Genomic DNA, 21,092 nt, shown 5'->3' with positions numbered 1-21,092 from the left:
CTAGCAGATATGAAGAAGCAAAACTTTTCACCGCATAAACACTGGCACTTGCTCTTTCTCACCATTCCAAATGCGCCAATTGGCTCAAAAACATTGGTGAGCCCTGTTCTAACTGGTATGCTCTGTTTAAATATTCAAAAATAATTAAACATTTAGAACATTGGGATTTTCTGGCATCTACACAGAAGTGGTTCGTTGGGTGGGCTGCAGCCACTATGGCACCTTCCCAGCAGGTGGGTCACTGTTGCTTTCCAGGAAAGAGGCAGCAGGAAGGTTGCCCTGATGCAAACACATTTGTACCCCACTGACCTCCCTCCGCCTCCCCCCCGTAACTCCCAAGAGTGACGCACCTGATGGCAAGTGTGGCAGCTTGAACTCATCCAGTGCTTTTGGTGCACACTCTTTTATTTTGTAGCAAGTGGCACAGTCCCTATTATAGAGGTAGCAGGTCCTTTCCTGTGTTATTACTATAATTGAACCAGGTTGCCATAACTAACTGATGCAGCAATCTAGGGTTGCCAAGTGATCAGGAAAAACAGCAGAGTCTGCTCCTCTGCATTTAAAAGCAATCTGGTTGATAGAAATTAGCAGGTCTGCAACTGCATTGTTGTTCACAGTGCTAGGTACTAAAGCTGGCAACCTTAATGCAATTCTGAAGTAAAGCCAATCCCTGGTGGTAAGCGTGGTGAGTGTTGCTTCTAAAATTAATATAACAAGAAATCATTCAACTTTATTAATTAAAAAAATACAGTGAATAGCCTTCCATCCTTGGTATGTGCAAATGTGCTTCCTCAGTGGGAAAAATGATGCTTCCAATTCAGTTAAAAGTACAGCAGTATACAGACCATATCTGAGACATAGGGAATATGTTTTACAGCAAGAGCTTTGCTAGAAATGTATCGTGAGCTGTAAATACGCATGTTTTATTAACAAATCCATCAACTTGCATTTTTAAACATACAGTTGTCATGCATTCAGGAGATCTGGTGAACACTGTGCATTGATAAAATCTTTCTGTGCAGAACTCCAGCTTCTCTCTCTCTCCTCCTCCCCCCCCCAATAAAAGTTCTAAAAATGGCCTTCAAAATGGTAAAATCTGGAGATAAATTACTCTGGGATATTTCTTTTTCCTCCTCAAGATTTTGAAGCACATCTTGTTATCACCTTTTCTGTTTCCAAATCATAGGAGATGGAGATTTAAACTGTGCAGAAACATTTTTGAAAGAAGAATGGAAATGACCTTCCTGCTTCACTTTATCAGATGCTGTGCAAGCCTGCTTAAGCTCAGTTCCAATGAAGAAACTGGTCTCATCGATCCCAGGGAAGATTCTCTTTCCACAAAAAAAGTTGGGCCCTAATTAACTACGTACTGGGCACCATTGATGTACCCTCTTTTCTTCATTTCTAGAATCATTAAACAGCCAAGCCAAATGTGGCAAGTGCAAACATGCACCTGGTTCAATAGAAGCATCCCACCACCACCAGAGTCTCTGTTTCACTCTCCTACTTAATCTCTTGGACTGTGATTCAGATTTCCCACACTACCTAGCCATACATGTGATACTTTCCATTGTTTAAACAGGGGAGATAAATCTCAGATAGCATGTTGCGGCCTTTCTCCGTCCACAACAGATAGTGAGAGAACCTTGAAGGTCCATGAATTCAGTTTCTGAATTGCTTGCTGTGGTCTATTCTGTATCAAACACAATGCTTACGTGCAGGATGGTAGAAGCTGATATGAGTTGTCCAACTAGCGCTTTGAGTCCAAAGGTGAAGATGAAGTTCCATCAAGAGATCTTCTGATGAGATGTAGTCAATTTTAATCCATGGATCTGAATTATCACACAGCAAGGCCTGACTAACGAAGGTCAAGATCTTGCTCAACCAACTTGACATCCGAGTTCACCATCTTTCTCTCCGAATTCACTGTCTTTCTTTGAGTGAATCAGAGCCAGTTCCCAAAGTATTAACAAATAATACCCGTGCACTTTTACAGGTGGGGATGGATAACCCTGCTCCAAAATGGGATGCAATTCTTAAAAATATCAAGAAAACTCAATATACAGATCGCCCTGAATTCTTATATCTCCCTTAGTGCAAAGGTGTTCAAGATATTATAAAAACTACCCGTACTGAATATCCTAAAGAAGCACAGCTTCAAGGTGAAATGGTCCTTCCAGAATGCTGATTCTCCATTATTGTTTTTGTTCACCAACATAAAAAGTAAACCATATTTTTCCCTAAAGGTACCAACTTGGTTCCACTGGTATCTCACTTTGATTCAATGCTCTCTCCCGAATGTTCAGTTCCAGGCATTCCACAGTTGGTGGGTATGTTCTGAGTTCAAATTTGTTAGCAAAAAGGCTTTTTGCATTCAGCAACCACTTCAGGTCACCAGTTCCATAAATACAAATTCCTCTGACATAATGACCTGCCAAAGAATAAAAAAGAAAATCATCAGGAAAAAAAACATTTTATGGAGAAGATACGAAGAGCCCAAAATGCATATGTTTCCAGCCCAGTCCTATCGTGAAAAAAGAAATCCTTCTGATTTCTATGAGATTTGCTCTTAAATGAGTACACAGAGGAGGCAGAATATAAGCTTAGCTTTCCATCCCTGTCCTTTTCCTTAATATAGTCCAGCCCATAACCCCTGCAATGTAATATGCACACGTATGTGTGTAGATGTTTTAACATATTACTTAAAAAATGGAGAGGAGCATTCATGTTAGTCTTAATCTAGCACCAATGGGAGCTATTTCCTAGACTCACATGATAACTCGAGCTGTGTTGCAAGAGGGCTGTCTGTGCGGTGTGGCAAAACCCACATCCCATTTTGCTTTTCTTTAGATGCATGTTACACTGCTAGATGAGCCGCACACACAAAACTAAAGGGAAATAAACAAAAGAGCCTCCCCTCCCCGGAAAGAAAAAATAGGAGATTGCCCTCATCACAGCCCAGCAAACTGATGTGATTGCTTCCAGTGTTACAGCATCCCCACGCTGTGCCTTTTCCTCCATGCTGGTTGGTGGTTCCAACCCCACATGCATGGAGACACCATTGGAGGAGGCAGGTAGTGGCGGGCCCTTCCCTTGCCATGAAATTCTGGCTGCTGCCCCTGCCAGGAGCCTTCTTGTCACTTCCTCTAACCTCGGTCAGCATTAATGTGACTACACTTCAAAGCCTTAATTTTGTATGTCTTCTCCACACACAGCCCGCTTTTTGCATTCCTTCTTATCTTTGCCATTTTATCAGTATCTCCCAATTTCTTTTCTTACCATAGTTTTCTGCTCATGTATCTTTCTATTTCTTGCTCCTATTCCTTCCTCCTGTGTTTTCCTTTTGCCTCCCCCTCCCTTCTCCTTTTCTTTCCTGCCCCAACTCTGAGGGGTTGTCTTTCACCTAGCAGATACAACCAGGGTAGCAGGGATGGGTGCTTGTGAGCTCATGTGCAAGAGAGTGAGCGGTGGCTGGGCGAGCATTCCTATTAGGTCTACTCAAAGTAAGTCCCACTGAAGACCTTCTTTTTTCAACTAGTAGAGATTTTTTTTATCCCAGGCTTTAAGTGCATTGGCCTTGAAATGGTTTTTATATGTGCTTTTATTGTTGATGTTCTTGTTAATTGGGACATTTTATGGGAAACGATTCATAAATGAAAATAGTAATAATAACAGGACTTACACTCAGGTAAGTGTGCATAACACTGCAGCCGGGGGTAGGGGAGGGAGGGAGCGAGTGAGAGTAATTTAATAGAAATTTGAATGGCCCTTTTGCTAACTGGATCTTATCTTTCTAACTTTCTGTATGTTAACAATTATTTTGGACAGAATGGCTGTTTCTCAGTTAACAAGGAGATTGATTCAACTTATTTAGATGCTATCTTTCATTTATTGAGTTTTCTAATATGTTAATAGCGGCCTTTTTCACTCTCTTTGAAACTGCTAAGAGTTTTTCTTACCTTCTTCGCTTGCATCAATTATCTCCTCATTTTTAAAAATTGATTTCTCATGCAGGTACATGTGGTTGGGCAGGGAAAAAGCCAGCTTGAAGGCAGAGGGGCTGGCTGGGCTTACTTGAACACTGCCACAAATTCTGTTTCCGCTCCACCGCCTGCTTCCTCCTCCATCGTGCTGGCATATGTTACCCATGCCAGTGGGGGAGATTTACCTCTCTCTTCCTGGCTCACAAGCAAAAGTGATTGGTGTCAATGTTAAAACTGTGGCTCACGCTGTAAGGACTCAGCAGAACTTTCCCCTCACTTGCAAGTTTGCTTTAGTCTCAGCCAGTCCTCTGAGGATTGCATGCCAACCATGGGCATGGCCAAAGCAAAAGCAGGCACAGTCAACATGGGTGTGGATGCCCCACCCTAACTCACACTCACTCACCTGCACACACACACAATTGCACACACATACAGGGAATCACACACATGCAGACAATCCTCACACTCACCACACACATTCAGAAAAAGCACCCCTACCACTAGAGCCGGGGGTGGGGAGATGCAAGAAGCTGGATGGTCCTCCTTTTGTGCTATGCCATAGGTCCTACAACAATCATTGGGGGGGAAAGGATAATTCGGCTTTCTCCTTGCGTTTTAAATTGGAAAGTTGGTGATTCAGATTGTTAGGAGGCATCCAGCTAACTTCTTTTGCCAGTGAAAGGGTTACTGCTTAGGCAATGGTACTTCCTCCCCCCTCCTATCACTCGCTACCTAAGTCTGTTCTAAGGGTTACTCCAACCCTCTGAAGCAGATTTGGGGGGGAGGATGCAGGGCGCACGCATGGCGAGGGGAAAAATTCTCTTGCGCAAGCAGTAATCCTGCTTATGGAATGAGTTAGTTGGGTATCACCCAATGTTTAACACCTGTCCAATCCCATTTTGGAATGGAGATTGCCAGGAAAAGAGATGGGACCAGGGCAATACTATACATTGTAGATTCTGAAATGCAACAAGTAGATTTCTGAACCCTTTTGAAACTGAAGGGAAAACAGGTCCAGGAAAAAGGTCACATGATACAATGGGAAAAGTCAAGCTTTCAATGCTTGATTGAAACAAAATGTCAAAACTAGGTGCACTTTACCATGACATCCTCCATGATTCTTTTCGTCATTGCTCCACTTCACAGCTCTCAGGTCACCTTCCCATCTAGCATCTGGCATGGAGCCAGGGACACCTGTTAGTTGAAGAGAGAACAAAAGAGAAAGACAAGTCATGGGAAGGCACACCCTTGTTCTTAAAATGTGAGATGAACTATTGAAAAGGTGAACACTGCTGGGTCCTTCTGTTGGGAGAGCCTCATTCATCTCAGTTTCTTCAAAGGGAATGGACTTCATTTGAAATCTTCGGATTTTGCCTAAGTCAGCACATGTTAAAAAACAACAACATTTCTCTCAGAAAGCTATTTCCAAAATCTCCAGCTGTACAAATAGTTTCTGCATCACAAAGGGAGGCATGATTTTCCTGTCGACCTGTGAACCCTGCAGTCAGAGTTGAATGTCCATGCACGAGAATGAACATAGAGGAAATATCATCTCCGGCCAGCCTGCACGTGCTGCTTACATTACGATACGTACCAGTGAATGCTGTGCTTGGGAATGTTTGTGTTCCAGGGCCCAATGCCAACTTTTAGAAGAAATGCTGAGGTTCAACAGAACCAAATGCTGATTCATGTTAAGTACTGCATACAGGCATGAATGGAGTACAGCAGGGGTAAATTGTTAGCAGGGGTGTTCTACTTTATTTTTACTACAACCCTTTGATCCACCAATCACAGCCAGTGCAAAATAGCAGCTGGGGGCAGAGTCCAATGCAAAATGGTGTTTTAGGGGCAGGGGAGCCTTACTTACTGTAGCCCAGATATTGCAGATGCACATATATCACGAGTTACTGCTGATCTGGGAATCTAAGCATAAACTTTTAAAAATATCCTGCAGGGCTGCATTAAGTCATGGTAAAAGGAAAGCAATACCAATATATTACAGCTGAAAAACAATTTTTTAAAAAGACGTGCAGACTTTCTTGCTATTATTAAACAACTGGGAGTTAGGAAGCTCTGGCTATGTACGACAAATTACACAAAATTCTACCAGCAGATTCTGATGTGCTTTTTTTGTCCATCTCTGGAGTAAAGTTAATATCCTCCACAGCTCATTGTTCAATAAGCACTAGTATTAACAGTAAAGATGACATACATAAGATTATCTACAATCATAATAGTAGCATCAGTATGACAGTCCAAAACAAGCCTGTATTTGCAAACCATGTTCAATAAATATAGCTTTCTCTTAAGTCCATCATTCCATTTCCTTCCTTTGGTAGAAGCGGATGGACTGTTTTCCTGACACTGAGTATCAGATGATAGCAATAACTATACCTGGCAAGTTGCAAGGACACTGAACAGCAGCAAGGATTCCAAATGCCACAGAAATGCATTGTGAACTGTCCTTATTCTTAGTTGGCTTTCTTTGTTCCCTAACGAAACTGAACATCTTGTTTAAACGGCTGAGTAACTTGAAGGCCCTGATGGAAATTTTATTTGCCAGCAGAATGATTTACAACAAATCTTAATTGGTGGGTTTCTGGGGCTTGTGGCATTATTCACCACAATAAATGGAAGAGGAATAGCTCATTTAGACTGGAAGACTATTATTGTAGTGCAGTTTTCAAGCAAGAAGCGTAAACAATCCTGAGGTTATTTACTGGTCCATCAGTTTACTAGATATCACAGCAAAGTCATATGTATGGCCAAATTCAGGTTCGAGGAGGCCCTGGGAATACTGCCCTCAGCTAGTTATTCCTGCATTGGGTTTAATGCAGCATTGGGCCCTGGCCATGCTGGGCATTGTGGTTAATGGAAGTTGGAGTCCAACAACCAACATCTGGAGGGCCATGGTTTCCTCAACCCCTGTTTGCTTGAAGGCCTAGAAACAGTAAAAACCAGAGCACTGGCTGGGCCCACATGGCTAGACTCCATGGCATTTCCATTTCCATTTCCCTGGGTTTCCTGAATAAGGTAGGATTGAGTGCAAGGGGCAGGAGGAGAAGGAGATGCTAGACATTTTTGTTCTATAAACTTATTAAGCTAACTTAAGATCAAAGCCTGATTTTGGATAATTCTATCTTTGACAGCCCACTACATTCCACGTCATATTGTTAGGAGGCTTTTGGAGGGGAGTATAGAAAGCTGCTGGGGGCAAAAAGCATTGGTGAACTTTCTTAAATTATCTTGGACCAAAGCCACTGTGAATAAACTGATGTAGCAGCAATCCACTCCTTTACATTTAGCCTGAACCTGAAACTTGGAAGCTAAACTTTTGATATATTCACAAATAGGCAAAAAACCTTGCAATTTAAGAACATGCCTATAGCCCACAGATATTTCTATCAAACTTTAAAAAGCAGGGAAATTGGGCAGCTATAGTGAATGCACCAGGAGAGCAGGAGACCTGACCTCCTCTCTGAGATATTGTACTGCCCTACAAATTCGTCAAAATGAAAACACTTTTTGGGTTGGTCTTTCACAGTCCAATCCACTTGCTGTGTAGCTTGGAAGAATTTAGTAACATGTGCCTCTGAGCATATGGTGAGTGGTGGCAACACCTGCCATCTCCACAGATGGAGAAATACATTTTTGTATGTTTGTTGGTGTTCTTACTTTGCTTCTTTCCTGTGTTACTAATGTTTCTACAGAGAATCTAATCTAGAAAATTGTATTTCTCTCATTATTCATCCTAGAAATCTGTGTCAAATTTATTTTTATTAATTTCAAAGCCTTTTTATTGGTCAATGTGATATGATGGTGAAGACAGCCTTTTGTGGTTCAAAATGGAGGTTATCTTCTATTTCTATTTTGGGTGCATTAATAGTTGAATCTGAAACTGCAGTTTGATGTAAAATCAGACATTACAATATGTTGGTACTTCAGCAATGACTCTTATCTGTTGGAAAAAAGAGGATGCATGTTTTCAGCCTGCAATGTTTAAACCACTTCATTTAAGGCAAGGTGGGCACTGTCAATTAAAAACATAGAGCACACCTAGAATTCTGCTAGAATATATTTCACCTCCCACTGTTTTATCTTGTGCAAACTGAGACACTCCTGAGGTCCGCTGGAGACTATTCTGCAGAATAGTCAGTGCCATTATTCCCCAGCAGAACTTTAATCCAGAATCTCATGGACCAACTACACATTATTTTTAGAAAACATGGCCAAGCCTTGACTGGATTATATTATGAAAAGTGGTTCTATTCCTGCCTGTAGGGCCATGTCCAGATAATAACATTGGGGGATTGACCCCATGGTCTTTGTGCTATGGTGTGCTGCAAGGCACAATCCTGTCTCCAATGCTGTTTAACATCTATATGAAGCCATTGGGAGATTTGGGGCAAAGTGTAATCAGTATGATGATGATACACAGCTCTTTTCTACATAGCATCTGAATCAGGAGAGGCTGAACATGGTCTGGAACATTGTCTGGACACAGTTGTGGAATGGATGAGGGCTAGTAAACTGAGCTTGAACCCTGAGAAGACAGAGAGACTAGGGGATTCCAGTGTCCTGTTCTGGATGGAGGTTCTCCCTCTCTGAAAGAGCAGGCACATAATTTGGGGGAGCTCCTCAGTGGCTAGAAGTGCCTTTTATCAGCTACGGCTGGTGCACCAACTACAGCCGTTCTTGGACAAGGATAGCCTGGCTTCAATTATTACTAACCTCAGTGCTTGATTATTGCAATGCACTCAATGTGGAGCTACACTTGTGCCTGATCCAGAAGTTCCAGCTGATGCAAAATGCTGCAACCAGATGGTTGATGGGGACAGACTACTGCCAGCATGTAACTTGGTGCTTAAAAGCTTGCGCTGGTTGCCCACATGTTATCAGCTCAGGTTCAAGGTTCTTGTAGTAACTGAAAAGGCCCTTAACAACTTGGGTCCAGGATATCTTAAGGGCCACCAGATCCCTTATCTCCCAGGCTGAACACTGAAATTGTTTGGGGGGAGTCTCTGTTGGTGGTCCCCCATTGCTCAGATGCATGGCTTGTAACGACTAGAAGATGTGTGTTCAGTGTAGCGGGCCCAAACCTGTGGAACTCCCTTTCAGTTGAGATTAGACAGGCACCCTCCTTGTTGGACTTCAGGCACATGACTAAGACTTTCTTGTTCCAGTGGGTATTTTAAGGTAGTGTTTGGTTTTATGACGTTTTTATTTTTTATTTCATATATGGCTCGTTTTTATGTACACCGTGCAAAAATGCAAATGATTAAGTTGTATAGAAATGTTTTAAATTATTAAATAAATAAACTGGATGTATACCAGCAACCCCATACCCATTTACCTGGGAATAAGGTCCATGGTGAACTCCACAAGGCTTACTTCTAAGTAACATGCATATGAGTTTGCTCTTCATTGTAGTTTCAATTAAAATTAAGCAAGAAAACAAACAAGCAAGCAAAAAGCTGCCATCGCTTCCACGTTTCCCAGTAAGCCCCCACATCCTTCTGTCCTCTTTAAAAAAAATTAAAAATGATGAAGTGCCTTCCCACTTGGGGAAGGAAAACGGATGCCAGGCATCACTAGGGTGGTGCGGCAGGTGCGGGCCTCACCGTGTGATGCCCCGAGATGCGGGTGACACTGCGAGCCGCCCCCCCAGGCACCGCCGGGAAGTGGGGCAGATAGGCAGAGAGCTGCCCTGCAGGGTCATCACTAGGGTGGTGCGGCAGGTGCGGGCTGCACCGGGTGACACCCCGAGACAGGGGTGACACCGCAAGCTGCCCCCCCAGGCACCGCCGGGAAGCGGGGCAGGCAGGCGGAGAGCTGTCCTGCCCGCGCTAACACGTGGAGGTTGGCGGCGGCGCCCTAGTGACACCCCTGCTTCCATCGACTCCCGAGTGCAAACCCAGGAGAGTTCAGCCCTCGCAGCTGCGCCAAAGTCTGGGCTTTCTCCAGGGCTGGCATTTCCAACCCTGAGAGAGGGAGAAAAAACCCTAGCCTAAAAGACCCAGAAGTCGGGGCCTCTGTTCCCCTACACTTTGAAGTCTATGCTGGCTCCGAGTCACGGGGAAATGGGGGCGTGGCCCAGGCGCAAACCACATCATTGAGATAGGCGCGCTCGTCACTTGTCTCCGCCCATGTGGCTTGCGAGGGGAGTAGGTGGGGCTAGGCGGCGGAGCGCACAGCTGGGTTGGTTACTCCGGATTTATTCATGCAAAGTAGCTAATCCGAGACATCGTGAGCAAGACCGTGCAAACAGGTGGGATTTCTCTCCTGCTCCCCGTTCAGTTTGCAATGCCCACCCTCTGCAGGTGCAGTGAGCTTTTTCCCACTCCGTGGTTACCCCGCCGCGTGGGAAGCTGTACCTCAGTGGCAGAGTCCTTGCTTTGCATGCAGAGGATCCCAGGTTCCGTCCTCAGAGGTTCCTGCAGGGCTGCAAAAGTGAAGGGAGTTGCTGCTGGTGAGCGTGTAGTCCAGGGGTAGCCAACGTGGTGCCCTCCACATGTTGTTGGAGCACAAATCCCATCAGCCCCGGGCCAGCCGGGTCAATAATCAGGAATGATGGCAGTGTAGTCCAGTGTGGAGGGCGTCACGATGGCTACCCCTGGACTGCAGGCAATGCTATACACAGAAGCTGATCATTATTTTTGTGGGGAGGGTTGATGAAAAGTAGGAATAAAAGTATTAAAAAGTTAAAAGTTTTCTTGTTTTGTTTTTTTAAAGCAAGTCATAAGGACTTGAGAGAGCAATTTCAATTCATTTGAAATGTGGTGTTGGAGGACAGCTTTGCACATACCATGGACTGCAAAAAAGACCAATAATTGGGTGTTAGAACAAATTAAACCAGAACTGTCACTAGAAGCTAAAATGATGAAACTGAGGTTATCCTACTTTGGACACATAATGAGAAGACGTGATTCACTTGAAAAGACAATCATGCTGGGAAGAACAGAAGGGAGTAGAAAAAGAGGAAGGCCAAACAAGAGATGGATTGATTCCATAAAGGAAGCCACAGACCTGAATTTACAAGATCTGAACAGGGTGGTTCATGACAGATGCTCTTGGAGGTCACTGATTCATAGGGTCGCCATAAGTCGTAATCGACGTGAAGGCACTTAACAGCAACAAAGGGCGACTGCAAAGGGACTCAAAGGGTTCTGACACCAGTACCATGAGGAGGTATCTACAGCAGGAGTGGGGAACCTTTGGCCCTCCAACTGTGGCTGAACTCCAGTTCCCATCAGCCCCAGCAAGCAGGGCCAGTGGCTAGGGATGATGGGAGTAGAGTTCAGCAACATCTGGAGGGCCCAAAGGTTCCCCTCACCTGATCCGACAGGGTTAAGTCTGCAGCCTCCTTCCACTCAAGGGCAAAAGGTGCCACTCCCTCCAGCCACCCAGCGCCAAGCAGGATCGGGTAACAACAAGAAAACAGAAGGACTAGCCCTAACCATGAACAGCAGAGTCCCGAGATCACAAGAAGCCTGTGTGGATTGAACACAGAAGAGGGATGAAGCCTACGGCAGCCTTCCTGACTCCTTATGCTCTGCAGCAGCTTTGGACTACAATTCTCAGCAAGTCCAGAAGTTGTAGTCCAACACAGCCCCAGGTAGGGAAGGCCATCCTGGGTTCCTCCCTTCAAGCTGCTCATCAAATGCACAGGGGCAGCCTCTTCTGCCCCACTGTGCTTTGCAGGTTAGAAGGCTTTTCTTTCAGAACCATTTCAGCTCTTGCTCTCGGCCCCACTTCTTTATGCTGGAGGAAAAGGCAGCCTGGATTAGAAGAGGGTTTTGGAAGCTTTTCACACAGGCCCAACAAGGCTGGGAATATTTATTCAACAATATTAGTGCCATATTATCTCAAGCGGCTGCTGTTTGATTCCTTCTCTGTATAATATTGATATGTTTTATCATTTTATTGTTTTAATATTTTATAGTGTTGGTCTTCCACCGTAATAATAAATGATTGATTTGGTTCAAAGTGCAGCCCCAAGTGCTTGATGTTAATTTGACAGCAAGTTCGTACAAAGGGAGTGGAGGCCTTGCGAGGCCCAAAGTCTGTCGCAGGAACAGCCAAATCTTCTGCCTTGACTACAAGTTAAACACAAGCTGCCTGCCCTCACACACCCCTTTCAAGTCTGGATGTGACAAACCGAGACAATTCTTAAGTCAGAAAGCGACTCTGCAGATTTGTGAAAGGCAACGGCGTGAAGCAGAGCTTCCTTGGTGTCCACAGGCATGTTTGGGATTGGCACTTGCCCATAGACCATATGAAGGGACAGAGTAGCCTTCAGCGTGTCTACTATCAGCTGCCTCTTTCCACGGCTTCTCTTGCTCCAGCACCCAGTTCTCATGCTCCTAGAAATGGCTGCATCTCCCCCCCCCACCTGGAGCTGCTTCCCAGAACTCCTGTATGATGTTCAACTCACTTCCTTTACACGGCCCCTCTCCGTAAAGCCTTTGGCACAACCCTGCAGAACCCCATTTCCTGCCTACTACTACTAAGCCTGTAAGCCAGACTTCGCCCACCAGGTACCCTCCAGCTGGCTGATGGGAGTTGTAGTCCAACACATCTGGAAGGCACCAGGTGGGTGAAGGCTGCTGTAAGCCAACCCTAAGTACACCTGTACATGTAACTGTACTGACCACATATTTCCCCCCTTTATACATGCCGCCGCTTTCCTTTGTTTTCCCACTCCAGTTTTAAATTGTAAACTCCTTGGGAAAGGGACCTGTCCTGTAAAACTCCCAAGCACATTGAGGGTGCCACATAAAATAAGTCCACCCTGACACTGATGGGATAACAAGGTGTGGCTTCCAAAGAGTATAGAAACTAAGCAATGTCTCTTTAAGCAAAATGCTTATTGTGATGTTCCTGCTTATAGTGTAAATATGGTAAGTGCTGTTTATATAGAAGACATATGGTAAGTGGAGTGAAAGAGGAGGGGGGAGTACATGAGCAGTAGAATGCTGGATGATTGGCTGAGCGTTTGAATGGCTGGGAGTATAAATGGAAGAATGACAGTTGAATCGAGGTGGATGTTAGTAGGGTGGAGAAGAAGGTGTTTGGTGGTGGATGTTGGGAGTGTGGAGAAAGAGGTGTTTGAGGGTGGAGGTCAGGAGTGTGGAGAAAGAGGGAGTTGGAGTTCTGATTAATAATAAGTCAAGTACAAAACAGGAATAGATGAAACCATACGCTTGTGAAACATTCTAAAACTAATCTTGTTATTTCTGATATTTAATAAATACTTATTTGGTTTACCAAAGGCGTGATCCTTGGCTGGGGGATATACATACCAGAAGGGAGGGCAAGGTAATTACCAAGGCTGAACAGAAACAGTATCTAATGGTGGCAGCGGTGAAGGGAGGAATAATAACAATTCAAGTATCCAGAGCAACCCAGAGTTGTATGCGTTATCTATAAAGATACAAGGGGGTTGGGAACAGCATAAGCACGCAGTCACAAAAGTAACCAGCTAGAGAGAGACTCAGGCAAAGTCTCTGGGAGTATTGGTTATAGGACGTGACTGGTGGTGCTGCCTAGCAGGGGGATCTAGTGAGATCTGTGCTAGAGTGGAGTGAGAAACCATATAAAGGACGGTCCGGACTGGTGGTATCCCTGGTGGTGCCTAGTGAAAGGCAGTAGCCACAAGCAGGTGGGAACCTGACAGGGAGAACCAGGGAAGGACGTCACACTTATCTCAGGCAAAGATGTGGCCTCTGCACAGGCCTGCCTGGGTTGAAGGGGCACCCTATGCCAGACTGACTAAAGGGCTGCCACCAAGTTCAGTTTTATTAACTTCAAGTCGCGTATCTGCAAAATGGGAACAATATTGACCTGCCTCAAAAGGGTTGTTTTTGGGAGAGTCAAGCACAACAGTCTGTAAACAATTTTTGAAATTTAATTATAGGAGTTGCTCCAATAGGTCATTTTTATTGTACCTGTGATTATTAACTTAAAAAGCCTTCTTCCCCATCACTATTCAATTTGAAAAAAGAGCTTTATGAAAGCATCTTTATTTAAAAGACTTAATTTTAAATTGTAATGCTGTTGGATTGCAAGATCAAACAATTCCATATGTAATAAAGACGGTGTTTTATTGAAAACGGCCACTGGATTATTATTGGTTTTTTTCCTTTAAAAAAAACCACAGCCTCAGATGCAACTATGCCCACAGAAATCTAGGCAACAACTGCAGTGCCATGACCAGAGCTTGGAAGATTACTTTTAAAAAGTAATAAATTACAGTTACAATTACTTGGCCCAAAAAAGTAGTGATTACCGTTACAATTGCAATTGCTCTGAAAGTAACTGATTACTTTACTTTTTCTCAAACGTAATCACTACAGTTACATTTCAGTTACTTTTTTAAAAAAAAACTCCTACTAAGTGCTGGCCTTGGCTGCTGCACATCTAAGTAGCCTAAAACAATATTAAAAATAAACACACACACACACACACACACAGGGGATAGTAGAATAAAAAAAATTATCCATAAGATTAACAGAATGGCATAACAGAATCTTACATCCCCCCACCCCGACCTCACATTTCAGGGTAGTTGGGTTGATCCAGTGGGCTGTTACCCCAAAGAGGGAGAGAGCAGAGACAAAGGTGTCTCCTGTCTCTCAGACAGTCGAAGAAGAGAAGAGGGGGAAAGGGTGGAAGGAGGAAGGACAGATAAGCTTCCCTAAGCATATCAGTCTGTAAGGGAAGGAAGTCAGGCAGAGCATCACAGGTAAAGGCAGGCAAGCCTAGCCAGGAGTTTTATCTAAGAATTATGGCTTCAAGAGCTGGTTGTTGGGACAGCAAGAAAAGTTATCTCTTGGAAGCAAGCTTTGTTGTTGTTATTATGTGCCTTAAAGTCAATTATGACTTATGGCGACCCTATGAATCAGTGACCTCCAAGAGCATCTGTCATGAACCACCCTGTTCAGATCTTGTAAGTTCAGGTCTGTGGCTTCCTTTATGGAATCAATCCATCTCTTGTTTGGCCTTCCTCTTTTTCTACTCCCTTCTGTTTTCCCCAGCATTATTGTCTTTTTTAGTGAAACATGTCTTCTCATTATGTGTCCAAAGTATGATAACCTCAGTTTCACCATTTTAGCTTCTAGTGACAGTTCTGGTTTAATTTATTCAAACACCCAATTATTTGTCTTTTTTGCAGTCCGTGGTATGCAAAATGTGTGTGTTGTACCAATCTTTCAGTAACAGTTCCACAAAGAATTTTCTGAAGCTTGCTTGCTTTCTTTTGACAGATGCTCATTCACTTGAAGTGATTTTTTTTAGTCAATAGATTCCTACAAGTCTGAACAGAAGTGAGAAATCAATACATCTTATTGTCAAATTAACATTGTCACAAGGTCTTCAGCTGCAGTTTCCCATAATAAAACCTCCATATGAGGAGGGCGTGGAATGAGTTTCTCCTATGAAATACTAATTTTATTTAGCAGAGAATAGACTTAAGCTCAAAGTTCTCTTGCTGAATAGCATCTTAGATCCAGGCAGCAGTGCGGGGGTTTGTCTCTAGCTTCGCAAAAATGCTAGTCATGGTAGTTGAAGGGAAAGAGGTGCAGGTAAGGGTAGAAACAAAGCAGAACTAATCTTAATGATTTTAAGACAGCAGGTGCTAATGACTTACACCTCAGGGTGCTGAAGGCACAGGCAGTAGAAATATCTAAACTGTTAGCAACTATATTTGAACATCTGTGGAAGACAGTATAAATCTCAGATGACTGTGAAAGAATGAACAATATATTTTTTCAAGAACAAGATTTGGTGATTTACAAATCAATGCATATAACTCATTTGGAAAGTAGTTTGAAAAACTGTTTTAAGAAACCTAATCATTAGCTTATAGAGGGAAAACAGACAATCACTAGAAACTCAGGGAGGTTTGAAATAGTTACAACTTGCTTTGGAAACATTGACACATCATGTACACACTGATCTTTCCCTATATTCTTTCCTTATGACTTACATCTTTAAAAATGTATTTCTGACCAGTCTCAGGGCATGGTCTGAGATCACATGATGCAACAACCTGAACTGAAAGTAAGCCTGGGGTCTGGTCACTGCCTGAATGGGAATCGTTTGTGAGATCACTGAAAATGTTTTTAAAGCTATTACAGGATAAGCTTGCTGTATATTTTAAAGACCTCTGGAACTGTTATCTAAAGTGGCACCCTTGCTTTTCCCATTTTGGTCCAGCCAAAACTCTCTGGAGATGGAGCCAGGAGCTATGCCCATGAACAAAATTCTAGTTTGGGACTGAAACAACCTATTGGGCATATTGAAGATGACTTTGTTGAGTGGGTGGGAGTTTGTTGATAGCTTGAGTCTTCAGACAGAGATTCTGGCTTCATACACAGACTTGCTTTGTCATGCATTACAAAAGTCTTTTTAGCTTTTGGGAGTGACAAGAGTTTTGACAGCACAATCCTGTGCATGCTACTCAGATATAAATCCCACTGAGTCCAATCCTGTATATAAGATTCAGCCTAACTACGCAAACCTGGGAAATCAGTCTTGTTTTCTCCAGTGGGTCTTACTTCCTAGTAAGTGTGTTTAGGATTGCAGCCTGAGCATAACTATTCAAACAGCTAACTGGCCAAGTGCACAAAATTCTTCACAACATCATCAAGCTGATCTTACTGATGAATGCGGGTGTTGTGTTGGAACCAGAAAATGTGGGGGAACACTCTTGATCTTAGCTTTCAAAGCAGACACATGAAAAGGTAAATGCAGAAAATCCTCATATTACATGTTCCCCAATTTGTCAAGTCATGGAATTTGCCAACAAGAATGGAAGCCACTTGAGTGTCTTTAGAAGGTATTTGCCCAGTTCATGGGTGTGTGTATGGATGATACCCAATGCTGATGACACTCAGGTAGACCTATTGAAATCAGTGGACTTTAGGAACTTACATCTATTCACACACAGACACACATGTGTATGTAACATCCAACATACAAACACACATACCCTGATTAAAAGTCTGCCTTCCTTATCAACAAAGGTCAACTTGGGTCAAGTTGTGTCACTAAAAGAATATGATTCCGCTTCCACACACACAGAGCCACCCACCCACATCAGTAAAAAAAAAAATCCATCTGTGAACAGGGGTGTACAAGAACTAGGATGAAGCGGACTCCTTGGCACACCCACAGACCGACCACCTGCCTTGCGGCGGAGACTGCGGGGGGGTGGCTGTCTGCATGTGTTCCCTCACCTGAGAAGAGAGAAAGGCACACTCTGGCACAGCAGCCGTGAGGCAAGCCGCCGTGGGGAGCTGTGACTGGGCGAGCTGGGGAGTGGAGGGAAAGCATTGCCGTCGCCTGCTATTTGCTCGGCCGGCAAAAGAGACTCTGCAGAGGAGCGTTACACAGCTCTACATGCCTGGGAGCTGCAGCAGGACAAGGCACAGCCGGCTTGGGTTGTTCGAGGCGCGTGTTTCGGCGGCAGCAGAAAGTAGTTGCCGCGCACCACGAGGGGAGACGGCATGAAGGCTGGTGCCCCAGGGCGCCCTCCTCAGCCTTCCTGAGAAAGAAGGGGAACGGCGGCAGCGGCTCCAAGAGGAAGTGCGGCGCGGCGGCGGCGGAGGGGCGTGCGGTGGCAGGGGCGGGAGCAGGACACGCGGTGGGGATGGCAGGAGCTGCGGGGGTATGAGCAGTGGGGGGACGGCAGGACACACGGGGCACACGTGCACACGCACACACACCATCCTCACTCACCACAGCTCTCTTACCCTCCATTCTGCTGCTGCCTTCTCCGTCCATTTTTTCTCTCTCCGGCACTCCACAACCTCCTCCCTCGTGCCTCCCAACACAGAGCATGAGGGAAGAGTGACGCTGCGGAGACCTCCAGTCACTAGTGACATCACGGGGTGGGCCCTAGTGACATCATTAAACATTATACATTGTATCAACCACAGTTGCTTGGAGCATACCATTCAAAAAAAGATTCTCTGGAAATTAAAATAGAAATCTTACCTAAAATAGGGTGTTCCTAGGTCCATCTGAAGTGACAAGGTCATTCTTTCTCACAAGCTTAGGGTGATGCAAAATGGAAATGGACTGCCTTCAAGTTGATCCCAGATAGGGTCTTCATGGTAAGCAGTATTCAGACAGGTGGTTTACTATTGCCTTCCTCTGAGTCTGAGAGGCAGTGACTGGCCCAAGGTCACCCAGTCAGCTTCATGGCTGTGTGGGGATTCAAACCCTGGTCTCCCAGGTCACAGTTCAACACCTTTAGAGAACATTTAATCTAGCTTACTTGCTTCTGGCAAGGAGCGTTTACGTGCCCTCAGGCCAGGCCATTATTGGAAGAAAGGAGCTTAGTGTTGCAGAGATGTTAGATGGGAGCACAGATGGATGCCCCTGAAGGCAGCAACTGTAAACATGCTTATTAAGGAACTAAGCCCCATAGAACTCAATAGGAGTTACCTCTGAGTAGATATGGTTGCAGCCATGTTAAGGACAAGGGAGGGCATTCTAGGCAAAACAGACAAATAATTGGGTGTCAGAACAAATTAAACCAGAACTATCACTAGAAGCTAAAATGGTGAAACTGGGGTTATCATACTTTGGACACATCATGAGAAGACATGATTCACTAGAAAAGACAATAATGCTGGGAAAAACAGAAGGGAGTAGAAAAAGAGGAAGGCCAAACAAGAGATGGATTGATTCCATAAAGGAAGCCACAGACCTGAAGTTACAAGATTTGAACAGGGCAGTTCATGACAGATGCTGTTGGAGGTCGCTGATTCATAGGGTCGCTATAAGTCGTAGTCAACTTGGAGACACATAACAGCAACAAATAGCTCCCAAATATCTCCCAAATGTGTCCCTTGCTTCTGATTGCATGGGACAAGAGAGTATGTGACCTATAGCTGTTTATTCACACAATATGCCACCATGGTTTAGCATTACATCTGAACATAACTACTCTGTCTTCAACAGCAGCCAAACAAATTACTTCAAATGCCCATAAGCAAATCAGGATGTGCCAACCAGAAGTATACAGCCTCTGAATGTAGATTCCATTTAGCTATCATGTGCTTGATACACATAATCCTTCATAGATGCATCTTTTTTTTTAAGCCATCCAAATTAGTGGCCATCCAGCCCTGAATTCCTTAACTTGATTGCATGTTGTACAAAAAGACACTTTATTTTCTTTCTACTTCTAACCAGAGATGTAGTCATCCAGGGTTGTGGGGGGGGGGTCATAGACCCCTAACTTTTTTGGGACCAGGATCCCAGCCAGATTCCTATATATGTGTCAATCAGCATGAAAGGGGGGCACATTAGCCACTGAATCGAGTCATTGTCCTCTTATGATGATTGGAGCCGACAGAGTGAAAGAAAGTGAGCCAGGCCCTGAGAAGACTCTTCTCAATGGCTAACATGCAGCCCCCCTTATTAGCTCCAAGTGACATCTATTGTAGTGAAGTGCAGACTTGGAGATGACAAGGAGAACAAGGAAGATGAGAGAAGATGGAAAGTGGGCATAGCTGTGAGAGGGCATGGAGTCACTATTATGAAGAGACCCTGCACTTTTGAATTTGCGACTAAACGCTAAAGGCTCAGCTAGCCCTAATGGGGTGGAAGACACTTCAATAAGTGCAACTGGAGAATTTCTCATTGTGAGAATGCAGGGATCTCATGTTCCCCAGCCCTCCCTGCACCAGGGGTTGGTTAAGAGCTGTGTACAAATAAGGACAATGGTTTCCTGTCCCACTGCAGATAAGGGGTCTCTCTCTCTCTCTCTCTCTCTCTCTCTCTTGGTTTCCTGTCCCACTGCAGGTAAGGGGTCTCTCTCTCTCTCTCTCTCTGGTTTCCTGTCCCACTGCAGGTAAGGGGTCTCTCTCTCTCTCTCTCTCTCTCTCTCTGTGCGCGACGCTGCCCCAGCCACGGCCTACCAGCAACCCGGCCGCTAACCTCCTCCTGCGACTGAGAGGCCTTCTTACCCCGGAGACGATTTGCCTCCTCTGCAAACGACGAGGTGCTCTCGTCGTCAAGCGAACGCCCGGCGCTACTGCTGGGGGGGGGCCTGCAGGGGCGGCGACGGAGCAGGCAGGGGCTGCTGCTCGGGGGGGCCTACAGCGGCGCCTCACGTCTCTCCAGTCCAGTCCCTGCCTCAATCAGAAACGGCAGGAAGGCGGCTAGCCACAGCCTTCATGCATGTGTGTGTCAATCACGCATGCGTGGCTGAGGGAGAGGCTCAAAAGCCGGAGATCGATGTCTTCAAACCAACTATGGCCGGAGGCCGGAGATGGCCCCTGGAGTCCAGTGTGAGGCACATGTCTTCTGTCCACCAATCACATGAGCAGAAGACTTCCTCTTCCTCTCGCCCCTAGTAACGTCCAAATATAACATCAGAAACGTTACAGTTACTGCTAAAAAGTAGGGAAATTGCTAGTTGTTCTATTACTAGCAAAATGTAGTGACGTTACGCCCTCGTTACTTAAAAAAGAAACGAATTAGAAGTAACTCGTTATTTTTAACGAGTTACTTCCAAGCTCTGGCCATGACTGCATGACAATCATTTGGCACCTGGGAAAGAACCTGAAGGAAAACAGGAGGGGGAAGAGTGAGACGCACGAGATTTATTTTATTCTTCAGTCAGATTTATTTTGATCACATCAATAGTAACTTTAGTACAAAAGACATTGCTAAGGATTCTGTATGGTCTGGTACGGGAGGAGGTCCGTGGGGGTGACACCATGAGTTACCGCACCAGGTGACACCAACCCTAGTGACGCCACTGACGGATGGCAAATGGGACCACAAATGTGTGGGATTTTCACCTCAGTGCTACTAAGAACCATTACAGAACTGTAATCTTCAGGCAGTTTCTTCTGGAAATTTCACTACGGTGACACCAATTTTAAGGTAGCTTAAATCTGTGTGCTTTTTATTTATTATTTTTATTTATTTATTGCACTTTATACCGCCCTTTAGCAACAGGCTCTCAGGGCGGTGTACAACAGGATAAAACCACATTTAAAAACCAGCGAATGTGGATTACAACATATAGGTATAAAAATACATTAAAAACAGATTAAGACAAAATTAATAGAGATTACAATTAATTAA

General features: G+C 44.5%; 1 protein-coding gene across 4 annotated transcripts in view; it reads right to left on the bottom strand.

The window, feature by feature from the left end:
- Positions 1-754: 754 nt before the first annotated feature.
- The window catches only part of GCNT2 (glucosaminyl (N-acetyl) transferase 2 (I blood group)), a 120,902-nt gene continuing 100,564 nt past the window's right edge, over positions 755-21,092 (bottom strand). For all 4 annotated transcript variants that reach the window (XM_061591795.1, XM_061591815.1, XM_061591808.1 and 1 more), the window contains 2 exons: positions 5,085-5,177; positions 755-2,431 (listed from right to left, as the gene is read on the bottom strand). In XM_061591795.1, coding sequence (XP_061447779.1) covers positions 2,241-2,431; positions 5,085-5,177 — 284 coding nt within the window. In that variant the 3' untranslated portion in view covers positions 755-2,240. The remainder of the gene's footprint in view (positions 2,432-5,084; positions 5,178-21,092) is intronic.

Source organism: Rhineura floridana, chromosome 1 (assembly GCF_030035675.1).
Source record: "Rhineura floridana isolate rRhiFlo1 chromosome 1, rRhiFlo1.hap2, whole genome shotgun sequence".
NCBI classification, from domain to species: Eukaryota; Metazoa; Chordata; class Lepidosauria; order Squamata; family Rhineuridae; genus Rhineura; species Rhineura floridana.
The sequence above is the reverse complement of the archived record's forward strand: the minus strand, read 5'-3'. Positions and strand labels throughout refer to the sequence as shown.